Source organism: Loxodonta africana, chromosome 6 (genome assembly GCF_030014295.1).
Source record: "Loxodonta africana isolate mLoxAfr1 chromosome 6, mLoxAfr1.hap2, whole genome shotgun sequence".
Classification (NCBI taxonomy): Eukaryota; Metazoa; Chordata; class Mammalia; order Proboscidea; family Elephantidae; genus Loxodonta; species Loxodonta africana.
In genome coordinates this window covers 56,617,700-56,630,614 of record NC_087347.1, presented here as the reverse complement: position 1 = coordinate 56,630,614, position 12,915 = coordinate 56,617,700, and the positions used below count along the sequence as shown (strand labels likewise).

At 34.4% G+C, this 12,915-nt stretch overlaps 1 protein-coding gene across 1 annotated transcript; it reads right to left on the bottom strand.

Moving 5' to 3' along the window:
• Positions 1–6,242: 6,242 nt before the first annotated feature.
• Positions 6,243–11,971, bottom strand: MSTN (myostatin). Its single transcript, XM_003406168.4, has 3 exons — positions 11,382–11,971; positions 9,240–9,613; positions 6,243–6,623 (listed from the first exon to the last, which is right to left on the bottom strand). The coding sequence occupies exons 1-3, from the start codon at positions 11,752–11,754 to the stop codon at positions 6,243–6,245; spliced, it is 1,128 nt and encodes a 375-aa protein (XP_003406216.1). The 5' UTR covers positions 11,755–11,971.
• Positions 11,972–12,915: the final 944 nt, after the last annotated feature.

Here is a 12,915-nt window from a genome sequence, read left to right as displayed (position 1 = left end):
TAGGCTAGATAAAGAAATAAAGGGCATCCAGATTGGCAAGGAAGAAGTCAAAGTATCTCTATTTGCAGACGACATGATCTTATACACAGAAAACCCTAAGGAATCCTCCAGAAAACTACTGAAACTAATAGAAGAGTTCAGCAGAGTATCGGGATACAAGATAAACATACAAAAATCAGTTGGATTCCTCTACACCAACAAAAAGAACATCAAAGAGGAAATCACCAAATCAATGCCATTTACAGTAGTCCCCAAGAAGATAAAATACTTAGGAATAAATCTTACCAGAGATGTAAAAGACTTATACAAAGAAAACTACAGTACACTTCTGCAAGAAACCAAAAGAGACTTACATAAGTGGAAGAACATACCTTGCTTGTGGATAGGAAGACTTAGCATTATAAAAATGTCTATTCTACCAAAAGCAATTTATACATTTAATGCAATTCCAATCCAAATCCCAATGACATTCTTTAAGGAGATGCAGAAACAAATCACCAACTTCATATGGAAGGGAAAGAGGCCCCGGATAAATAAGGCATTACTGAAAAAGAAGAACAAAGTGGGAGGCCTTACTTTACCTGATTTCAGAACCTATTATACTGCCACAGTAGTCAGAACAGCCTGGTACTTGTACAACAACAGATACATGGACCAATGGAACAGAATTGAGAATCCAGACATAAATCCATCCACATATGAGCAGTTGATATTTGACAAAGGCCCCAAAACAGTTAAATGGGGAAAAGACAGTCTTTTTAACAAATGGTGCCGGCATAACTGGATATCTATCTGCAAAAAAATGAAACAAGACCCATACCTCACTCCATGCACAAAAACTAACTCAAAATGGATCAAAGACCTAAATATAAAATCTAAAACGATAAAGATCATGGAAGAAAAACAGGGACAATGTTAGGAGCCCTAATACATGGCATAAACAGTATAGAAAACATTATAAAGAACGTAGAAGAAAAACTAGATAACTGGGAGCTCCTAATAATCAAACACCTATGCTCATCCAAAGACTTCACCAAAAGAGTAAAAATACTACTTACAGACTGGGAAAAAGTTTTTAGCTATGACATTTCTGATCAGCACCTGATCTCTAAAATCTACATGATACTGCAAAAACTCAACTGCAAAAAGACAAATAACCCAATTTAAAAATGAGCAAAAGATATGAATAGACCACTAAAGAAGACATTCAGGTAGCTAACAGATATATGAGGAAATGTTCATGATCATTAGCCATTAGAGAAATGTAGATCAAAACTACAATGAGATTTCATCTCACTCCAACAAGGCTGGCATTAATCCAAAAAATACAAAATAATAAATGTTGGAGAGGCTGTGGAGAGATTGGAACACTTTTACACTGCTGGTGGGAATGCAAAATGGTACAACCACTTTGGAAATTGATTTGGCGCTTCCTTAAAAAGCTAGAAATAGAACTACCATACGATTCAGCAATCCCACTCCTTGGAATATATTCTAGAGAAATAAGAGCCTTTACATGAACAGATACATGCACACCCATGTTTATTGCAGCACTCTTTACAATAGCAAAAAATGGAAGTAACCAAGGTGCCCATTAATGGATGAATGGATAAATAAATTATGGTATATTCACTCAATGGAATACTACACATCGATAAAGAACAGTGAAACATTTCATAACGTGGAGGAAACTGGAAGGTATTATGCTGAGTGAAATTAGTCAGTTGCAAAAGGACAAATATTGTATAAGACCACTATTATAAGAACTTGAGAAATAGTTTAAACGGAGAAGAAAACATTCTTCTGTGGTTACAAGAGGGGGGAGGGAGGAAGGGTGGGAGAGCGGCATTCACTAATTAGATAGTAGATAAGAACCACTTTAGGTGAAGGGAAAGACAGCACACAATACAGGGGAGGTCAGCACAATTGGACTAAACCAAAAGCAAAGAAGTTTCCTGAATAAACTGAATGCTTCGAAGGCCAGCATAGCAGGGGCAGGGGTCTGAGGACCATGGTTTCAGGGGACATCGAAGTCAATTGGCATAATAAAATCTATTAAGAAAACATTCTGCATCCCACTTTGAAGAGTGGCGTCTGGGGTCTTAAACGCTAGCAAGCAGCCATCTAAGATGCATCAATTGGTTGCAACCCACCTGGATCAAAGGAGAATGAAGAACACCAAGGGCACAAGGTGATTACGAGCCCAAGAGACAGAAAGAGCCACATGAACCAGAGACTACATCATCCTGAGGCCCAGCTACAACTGATGACTGCCCTGACAGGGAACACAACAGAGAACCCCTGAGGGAGCAGGAGAGCAGTGGGATGCAGACCCCAAATTCTCATAAGACCAGACTTAATGGTCTGACTGAGACTAGAAGGACCCCGGTAGTCATGGCCCCCAGACCTTCTGTTGGCCCAGGAGAGGACCCATTCCCGAAGTCAACTGTTCATACATGGATTGGACTGGACAACGGGTTGGAGAGGGATGCTGGTGAGGAGTGAGCTTCTTGGTTCAGATGGACACTTGAGACTATGTTGGCTTCTCTTGCCTGGAGGGGAGAAGAGAGGGTGGAGGGGGTTAGAAGCTGGTGAAATGGACATAAAAAGAGAGAGTGGAGGGAGAGAGTGGGCTGTCTCATTAGGGGGAGAGTAATCAGGAGTGTGTAGCAAGGTGTATATGGGTTTTTGTGTGAGTGACTGACTTGATTGGTAAACTTTCATTTAAAGCACAATAAAAATTATCTTGAAAAAAGTATGTGAGTTCATAATTTGAAGTGCTTTTTATTTAGTTGTCTAGTTTAATCTATCATAGACTTGTCAGTTGGTAATTTGATAATCTTTAAGAGACATAGAATGTTTTGGTAATCATAAGGGCTTTAGCTATTTTAACAGATTATGCTTGTTTAATATTTTCCATTTTCAAAACTCAAATTGCTTAATGACTAAAACTGATTGATTGGAAATCAGCCTTTTATAAATATACTTTATTACTTCATAAATATTTTTTCCTTAAGAAGAAAAAGACAGTATCCCTAGCAAACCCACTGCCATTGCGTCAATTCAGCTGTAAATTAAAGTCTACGGAGGAGCTCTAGGAAGGCCCTACATTCCCTGAAATTGTATTTTGTGTCATTGGAAAATTGTGTGCGTTTTTTTCTGGTGACAGTATTGCTTGTTTCCAATAAATTTCAAAAGGGGCATTGATCTCTTAAAATTTTTATATCATGGTTTAAAGAACAAAAGTGAAATAAATTTGTTTTCATTTTTAGAATGGAATAATTGAATTTTTATTCATTACTGTCAATGTCAAATAATTGCTTTCTTATTTTAAGAAAACAAAGTTCCATACAAATGTTCAAAAACAACTTTAGTACAAAAAGGAACTCTACAGCTTGGAAGGTTTTTTGTTTGTTTTTGTCTCTTTAAGACAGGCTTGTGGAAATTATTACAAAGCATTCAGAAGATTAAAATTGAAACACTGCATTGAACTTAACATTATGTTTTCTAAAAATTCCAGGATTAGTATGTATCAACGTGAATATTCTTAGGGTGGTGAAAATGAAAGTGATGTGTGCTTAGACATACTGGCAGAGTACCCTTTCCATTTCTAGAACCTAGCAAAATAGGAAAGGAACCACCTCGGTCCTGTCCCAAGAAGGATTGATCTAATGTTTCTTTTCATGATCATATGGTTTCAGGAGAAGATTTCCACATGGTGAGGTTGGACCTGTGATCAGGAAGACCCATAATATGTTGAGTGTAAAGATTGAGGAGTCCTGTGACTGGGTCCTTGAAAACTGAGGGTGTCTCTTTTTCACAGACTTCACCTAACAGGTCAAGGTTCCCAGTTATTGGTACTCCAGAGCCTGTGGTATGTTGATAGGCCTGGTGGCCCAGACTTCTGGGTCATGTATATTCATGGCCCTGGAAGAAAGAGGCTCTAGTGTGTACAGCTGAAAGTGGCCTCACTGCATCACCACAGTTAGCTCCTTCTTCCACGGGAGCAACCTCTTACAACCCCAGCTTTGTCAGAGTTAAATATGTCAGTTTAAAATTTAAAAAGTGCTATATTTTGTTTGTATGAGTGGAAATTGCTATAATATCATCAATGGTTAAACATTACATTTATGTTAATTATAAATTATTTAGGAATTATGATACTTGATGAAACTTTAATTATCTCTCGCCATTAAACTTAGTCACTGCTTTATACCTAAGTTACTAAACTGATAGGAGGTGGAGAGGAGGGGCCACTTCAAAATTATTTATGTACAGTGTTGCACTTACAGATTTCTGGACATTCTGTATTATTTTGAAATGCAAGTTGAAAACTGGAACTCCCAAAGTTCAGAGAAATGTGCCAGTATCATTAAGTGTTAGGAAAATATTGTTGCTTTCCTGTGTCCCTGTGGCTTCAGTAGAACTTGTAACTCTAGGACCATATACCCTTGCCAACTGCAATGCATTTGTAAATTGAACCTATGAAAACATATAAATAGTTTTCAGGTCAAGATAAAGAGAAATGAAACAGATATAACTAACCAGTCTTTGCTTTTGTATGTATAAAGCAACTTGACCAGGACCAACTTGAACAGGAATTTCACTCATGAGAACTAGAGTAGCAGACCTACAATTCCTAAATCAAACTTTTGTGGTAAACCATTAGACCTTTATAATAAAGTGAAAATCAGAAATACAGAATTAGTCATTATAATATAAAACTATTGTGTCTTTCAAAAAAGGTGAAAACGCTTTAATTTATATTGAGATTCTATACATTAGATGTATGAAGTAATTTCAGTTAGTCATAAGTATGTTGAATTTGATTAACAAATCCTAATTTACAAAATATAAGTAAATATATGCAGAAATAGATTCATTATTGAATTATAAAATAAAATTAACAGTTCTTGTTGAAATATCAGTTTATTATACTGCATTTAAGATAATGGAGTTAAATCATTTTGGTATGCTTAATAAAATTTATAAGTATTAAAATTGTGGAACATTGAGATTTGAATACAATGACAGTAAACCACTGAAATTTCATATTCACATTATACAGCCATCATGAATCCATAAGTGAATGTTAATAAGGTAAAAAAAATACAAAATGATTGTAATATAACCAACTAGCCATTAACATAGGGAGTTTTAGGACCACTATTTAATCTGACAATATGCTCTGAAATAAAAGCAGTTGCTTTTCTGTGATACATGGCATGTCTTTGTGCCTTAATACTTATTTTCAAATGTCTTTAGTGTAAAAATATACCAAAGTAAATAAAAAAGGAGACACTTATTTACAAAACAATATTGTATACATATTATATAAATGCAATTGCTTCAAAGTCTTTTTATATAATATTGATAGAATCAGTCATTTTCATTATTTTGTCATAAAAACTGCAGTGTTGCAAAGGCAGGCTGTAATTTTGAAAATTCTGATAAAAATGAAAACTTTTTGTCAGCCTTTTAACATAATGCAGTTTCTCCAAGTATGCTACAGAATTGAAAGCTGACCTCTAGAAAAGTAATTCTTCTTTCATTAAAGAAAATTCATTCCCCATTTGGAGGTGGATGAAAATGCACCTGAAGAAAGGAGAAACTTATTATTTTGCTGAATGTTTTTATTGGATAAGCCTCATAACATCGGTCATTCAGCCTACTGTACTAGCACCATTGGCATGGATTGTTAATGCACTGTACCAATCATAACAGGAATGGAAACTTGCATATGGTGTATCATCCCTATTTTTGTGGAATTTCATCTTACCAAGTACACTATCATACAATAAAAATTCAAGTGTTTAAGGATGATCCAAATGATGGTACATAACAACCCTGCATTTTACCAATACTATATAGAGATTTTTCTGTAAATATTAAATGAAACTGTACAGAAATGGACGTTAAAGCATACTCCTTTAATTCACCAGAACACAAGGAGAATTGCTTTCATTTACTTGCATGTGTTATATATGAACATACATTTATTTTTATTTCCTTCTAGTTTGAAAACTCTGGAAATCATACAACTTTTTATTGTATGATTTATTTTGATGGTTAAATGTCAACCATTGCCTATATTCTCTCTTTTAGTTCATATATTATAGCTTGTGCTCAAGTGACTGTAGCATACTGTAGGCCTATAGCCTATGGTACATAATTTCACAGTTTCAAAATTGTTGAGGGGACAGTCTTCCATGTTTTAGGAAGTTATGAACCTAATGTACATCTCATGAGCACCCACATCGATCTACTACCATGGCTGGAATTTTCCCATATATTATTTGTTCTTTGCCATTAAAATATAGCATATTAATTGGAGACATCTTGGTAGGAGTACAGCAAGGGCCTGCTGAACCTCTGGGGTTTGCTTGGTGTACAAGATGAGTGTGAGGATATTTTTGTAAAAATACAAATTCACACTCTCCAGAACAGTAATTGGCCTTATATCTTTTGGGTGCAATAATCCAATCCCATCCAAAAGCTTCAAAATCCACAGTTAGAGGATAACGACAGCATCGTGATTCTGTAGAGTGCTCATCACAGTCAAGACCAAAATCTCTTCTGGATCTTTTTGGTGTGTCTGTTACCTTGACCTCTAAAAAAGGATTCTGTATGAAGAAAAAAAAATCAGTAATATTAATAGACCCTGAAATATTGTCCTTGAGAAGTCATTATCAAAGAAAGAAATGAATTATTTTGCTTAAACCACATTTATTTTTAAAAGACAGCATTAAAAATTTTAATTTATACTAGGCTTGATTTTCCTCATATGGCTTAGGAGAATGTAGTACCAATACAAATTCCCCTGAGGTCAGATCTATATATTTTAATATTTGTTTTCCCCAGTTTTGGTATCAGACTACCAAGTACATAATAGATGCTCTGAAAGTTTTTTATAGGAAGCGAAAGAGTGGAGAGGAAAGATGTTAGTTCCCTGTCTTTGTGCTTGTTGATTAAATTGACTAGATGTGTCTGATGATTCCTGAAGGGATAGGTATATTCATCCATTCTTCATTCCCCATGTCTTTCCTCAGAGAAATTCAAATATTAAAGCCAGAGCAAAACAGCTACCTCCCAGCACTGTATGAATTGTAATGGGAAAAAAGGAGGGCATGGTGAAGAAGATGGCAGTATGTATACTGGGTTGGAAAGACAGACTCTAATGGAGGGAAGGAGAGATCTAGAAGACGATGTGATAATATTTTATTTACTCTTTCACTGAAAGATACTTCCATTCAGATATTCAAATAATAATTTGCTAACTCTGTCCCTGCCCCAATCTTTTGATGTATTTTGAAATTTTATTTGGAAAAAATCTGAAGAATACATCATATTAACCACCTGTTTTATAAGAGCTAAAAGCTTTCTGTGAGCAACCATCTAGGATACTCCACTGGTCTCACCCCTTTGGGAGCAAGGAAGGATGAAGAAAACTAAAGACACAAGGGAAAGATTAGTCCAAAGGACTAATGGACCACATCTACCATGGCTTCCACCAGACTGAGTCCAGTACAACAACATGGTACCCAGCTACCACCACTGACCGCTCTGACAGGGATCACAACAGAGGGCCCCAGTCAGAGCTGGAGAAAAATGTAGAACAAAATTCTAACTCAAAAAGACAGACCAGACTTGCTGGCCTGACAGAAACTGGACAAACCCTGAGAGTGTGGCCCCCCAACACCCTTTCAGCTCAGTAATGAGGTCACTCCTGGAGTTCACCCTTCAGCCAAAGGTTGAACAGGCCCATGGAACAAAACAAGACTAAAGGGGCACACCAGCCCTGGGGCAGGGACTGGAAGGTCCAAGGTAACAATAAAGCTGGTAACAGGGAACCCAGGGTTGATAAAGGAGAGTGTTGACATGTTGTGGGGTTGTTAACCAATGTCACAGAACAATGTGTGTACTGTTTGATGAGGAACTAGTTTGTTCTGTAAACCTTCATCTAAAGTACAATAAAAAAAGAATTAAAAGCTTTGTCATATTATCAACTGTGATCATTAAAATCCTGATCTATAAGAAAGAACATTTTCTTAAATAGTAGTAGTTTTATTCTATATCTAAAATTAAAATAGACCTGGTAGTCCTTGTTATTAAGATTGGTAAAAAGAATGACATTATTTGAGGAGTCAATAGAATTTTATATGTTATATTTTTAAAAATGGATGATTTAAAAATTATATAATCTTTTAAAAAGTCATTTAAAGTAGATCTAATTTACTAATTATATATGCTTCTTAACCAAGACCATATGAAGATTAAAATGATAACATGTTTATTGTTTGCAAATACAATCTTCTATTGTAAATTAAGTCAATAGATAGAAATAAAAAATATGGCCACATTAAATAAGTTTTTGATATGTAAACAGAAGCCTAGATAAACAAGAAGAGTGAATAATCCTAAATTTATACTAGGTTTTAGAATGGTTTTTATTAATTTTTATAATATATAAGGTATTATCATCTGCTTGGCCCATATTAAGTTATATGACATTTCTAAGTAAACTCTTAGACAAGAATGGCAATGTAGCTCAGAAATTAACTGGGTGGCAAAGGTTAACTAGCCTGGAAATTAAAATTTTAGTAGGGATAATCCACAAAGTAATTTTTATATATGTGTGTGTGTGTGTCAGTGCATCAGCAGCCTACAAATAATGAGTGTATTTATCATGAGGGACCTTAAATATAACATATTTAATAAAAAATAAGCCAAAACATAGATTCAGTTAATTGCTATAGATAAAAGCATTTTATTTGAATTATAGTTTTTAAAATTCTTCTGCATTATGCTGATTCCTAAGTCTAAATAATTTCAACACATTTGGCACCCTCTGGGGTGGGGGGAACACCAGTTTTGTTTTATTTGGTATGTACTACAAACCAGTATGCAGAGTTCATGTTTTTATTCATATACTCATATGTCATATCAATGAAGAACACTTTATATTTCCTAGTTCAAAAGAACTCTGTAAGAAATTAAGCACTATGGTATAATTTTTTTTTTTTTATCCTCATGCAAAGTTAAGAATATCAAGGGAGTATTTCATAGGGTATAAAACTGAATACCTACTTTTATAGGGTTCAGGGCTACCATTGGGGTAACATACCTTTGTCTGGATTATGAGCATAGGATATTGGTATTTATTTTCTGGTATAATTCATTCACATTATGAATAAAAACATAATAAGAGTATTAGAATATTATTGTTAGTTATCACTTACCAGCCCATCTTCTTCTGGTCCTGGGAAGGTTACAGCAAGATTATGACCATTCTCATCTAAAGCTTTGATTTCAATGCCTAAGTTGGATTCAGGTTGTTTGAGCCAATTTTGCAACACTGTCTTCACATCAATGCTCTGCCAAATACCAGTGCCTGGGTTCATGTCAAGTTTCAGAGATCGGATTCCAGTATACCTTGTACCGTCTTTCATGGGTTTGATGAGTCTCAAGATTTGCACAAACACCGTTGTAGGAGTCTTGACAGGTCTCAGATATATCCACAGTTGGGCCTTTACTACCTTATTGTATTGTATTTTAGAGCTAAATTTAAAGAAGCAACACTTGGGTTTTCCTTCCATTTGCATTAGAAAATCAGCTATAAATGAATAAGAAAAAAAAAGTTATTGAAATTATTCCCCATAAAAAGTAAATGAAACCCCTTAATTGGTGCATTTTTCTTATTTGAATAAAGTATGCATACACAATCTTTTAAAATTAAATACTATGTAGAAGTTCATTCATAACTGAGAAAAAATCAAAGAAAATAACTAACATTACAGAACTTTTGAGAAAATGTTTTTTCATTTGTTTATAAGAAATCTGTTCCCTTTCCAGAGAACTGTGGACTAAAGAAAATTCTATGAAAGAATGAACAGTGGATGAAATTTTAAAATGATGATGATTAGAGAGAACAAGAGACACCAGGGAGGAACATCCACTTAGAATTCTTTGGGAATCTGAGTAGTTACACTTACTGAGCAGCTGTACCAATCAGTCTGGAAGAAGGAACCCTTCCCCCAGGCCTGAATTACCTGGGGACAAGACACACTGAGTAACTTACTGAGCCTCGGGAATTAGTAGAAAATATAGTACATCTGCTATGCTTTGGCTCTGGTATAGTTTTCTAAAAGCACAGAACTAAGTAGGTAATTATCACAAAAATGTAGCTGTTATATTTGAGATATCTCAAAAGTTAGAAAGCATTATCTTTAGGATCAGGCTATCAGTGTAAGCAGAGACACTAGCAGTTCCTTTTTGGTTTTCTAAATCTGTCTGTAAATAAGGCCAATCTACTACAGGACTATTTGATAGCAGGATCTTAAAGGAAAATTATTTGTTGCATTGTAACCTGACTGCTTAATAAGGAAAACAATATTTTGAAACTGTTTCAAGCCTTCAATTTAAAGTATATAAAGCACAGACACATGGCACAAAATCTTTCTTGTCATGCCTTCTCTGTTAAGGTGCCTATCTCCTTTTCCTTGAGAAAGTGTTCTTTTTGAGCTATGTGAAAAAGGAATAGAATGAAATATATTATCTTTCAGAACCAATGTAGATAATGCAGGTAGTAGTCATCCCTCCCATAAAGAGTAAAATAATAATTTAGAAGGTTATTAAGCAGTGTGCCTCCCTGGAAATTTGCAGACTGGGTACTCTCAACAATAGTACCATGGTCAAGGTACAAGTAAGACTTCGTGAGCCCTAACTTACTGTAGTAAAATATTTATTTCTTAGGCATTTTCTGATAATTACCTCATGATTATTATATGCTTACTTCATCACTGCTTTTGCTAATACAATAAATTTTTAAAAATATTTTTTCACACTCTTCAGTGTGGTAGCTTTCAAAATAAAAGATTTTAATTTGTGGAAAACATAAACACACTGTGAGAGAGAGTTTTGAATGACAGTAATTCTAGGTATTTAGCAATGCCCAAAGAGGTTTAAACGTCTAGCAAATGCTTCCTTTCTCTATTATTAGTAAATACATATTTTAGACAACCAAATGCAGTTATAAAATTTAATATAAAGTTTTAACATTGCTTATAGCATCTCTCTTCCTTTGCCTTGGTGGTATTAAACTGTGAAAGCATAAGCATGTTGTATTTGTCATTTTAAATTAAATAACATTAATGCTGTGCAAGCATTTTAATTTTTAGCTTTCTAACTCTATAAAGAAACAGTGCAGCAGATTTCAATCTCATTATATTTCTCATGAAATATTGAAAAAAAAAAGAAACCCTTTCCTACTGCTTATATACCAGCCAACAGCTTGTTAAAAGAGCCTGAAAATAGATCCGTTTCTCATAAACATTAGAACAACCGTCAGCAGAACCACCGATATACATAATAGGACTACTTACACTCTGTTGGCATAGTAATAATTGTTTCCGTCGTAGCATGATAATCATCATCTTCCAAAGACCCATCACTGCTGTCATCTCTCTGGACATCGTACTGATCAATCAGTTCCCGGAGTGGTGGAGCTTTGGGCAAAAGTTGTCTTATAGCATCTTTGCTGATGTTAGGAGCTGTTTCCAGGCGAAGCTTACTGAGGATTTGAATTTTTATGGCTTCTATTCTTGAAGATTTAGTGTTTTGTCTCCAAGTACATGCATTACACAGCCCCTCTTTTTCCACATTTTCCTTTTGCTCGCTATTCTCAGTTAGATCCACTGGGCCAGCAACAATCAGCATAAACAAATAAATATAAACATAGATTTGCAGTTTTTGCATGATTTTAAAATCAATTCGATCTTTTTCCTTGTTCTTGTTTCTTCTTTTACTTTTGAGTAATGCCAAGCAAAATTTTAAAGCATGCACAGTCTGCGAGACACACTTGCCACACCAGTGAGTCTTTTATACTGTATTCCAAGTGGCTTTTTATATTCCAACTTTCATGAGACAAGTGTCGTCAGGAGCTATGATTGGCTCTTGCTCCACAATGAATCTCGCTGTCAGAGGTTAAAACCCTGTCTGTCACAAGCCACCAAACAGTATTTTGTTACAGTCAAGGCTGAGCTGATTCATTTGCCTACTCCATTAAAGAAATAAATCTACAAATAATGAAAGATATATGTGACATTTGAAAAATTAAAGTCTATGTTAACAATAATATAAAAAAAAATTTACATTTAAATCTTACTAATCTTTATGTATAAAACTCTTAAATTATAATTTAAATAGGTGAATTTACACTTCATACTTAAAATATGAAATATTACTTTCTCAAAAATTAGTGATTTTATATTGTTTGAGCAAGCATTTGAAGTATAAAGAATTTTACTTACTGTATCAAAGTAAATGTAATTAGGGAAATAAAATTTACATTAGGAAGACCTGAATTAAAAGTTAAGATTGTGATTCTAATAAAAGATTTTCAGCTATAATTTGAGAAACATGTTTTCCTTACTAAATTTTTAGCACATACTTAAAAATAATTTTTATTATAATGTTATATTGTACATGGAATTATTTTAAAATAATTTAATGTCTTATTAATATGAGAATTGTGTTCAGTTTTTGACCAGTTACTACTATGTTCTTTCCTGCTTTCAAGATGCAGATTAATCTCTCTCAGAGTTATGTTTCTTCATTGTTTATTACCAAGAGGGTGATGTCAGCTAGTGGAAAAAGCTCTGAACTTTTAAAATCAGAATTTCTGACGTGGATTTTGTGACTGGCAATGCAGCACTTAGTACAGTTTGCCTCAGATTTCCGGTAGGAAAAGTAAAAAGTGTAATATCTATTCTCTAGAAATTAAATCAGGATATTCTGAGCACATAAAAGAGAGAGAGCTGCATAATAGAGGGATATCTTTTTTTTTTTTTTTTTTATTGTTTCCCAATACTGTGATAGGTTTGCACCCCTTTGCCAGTTTCTCATTTTGACCGGAGG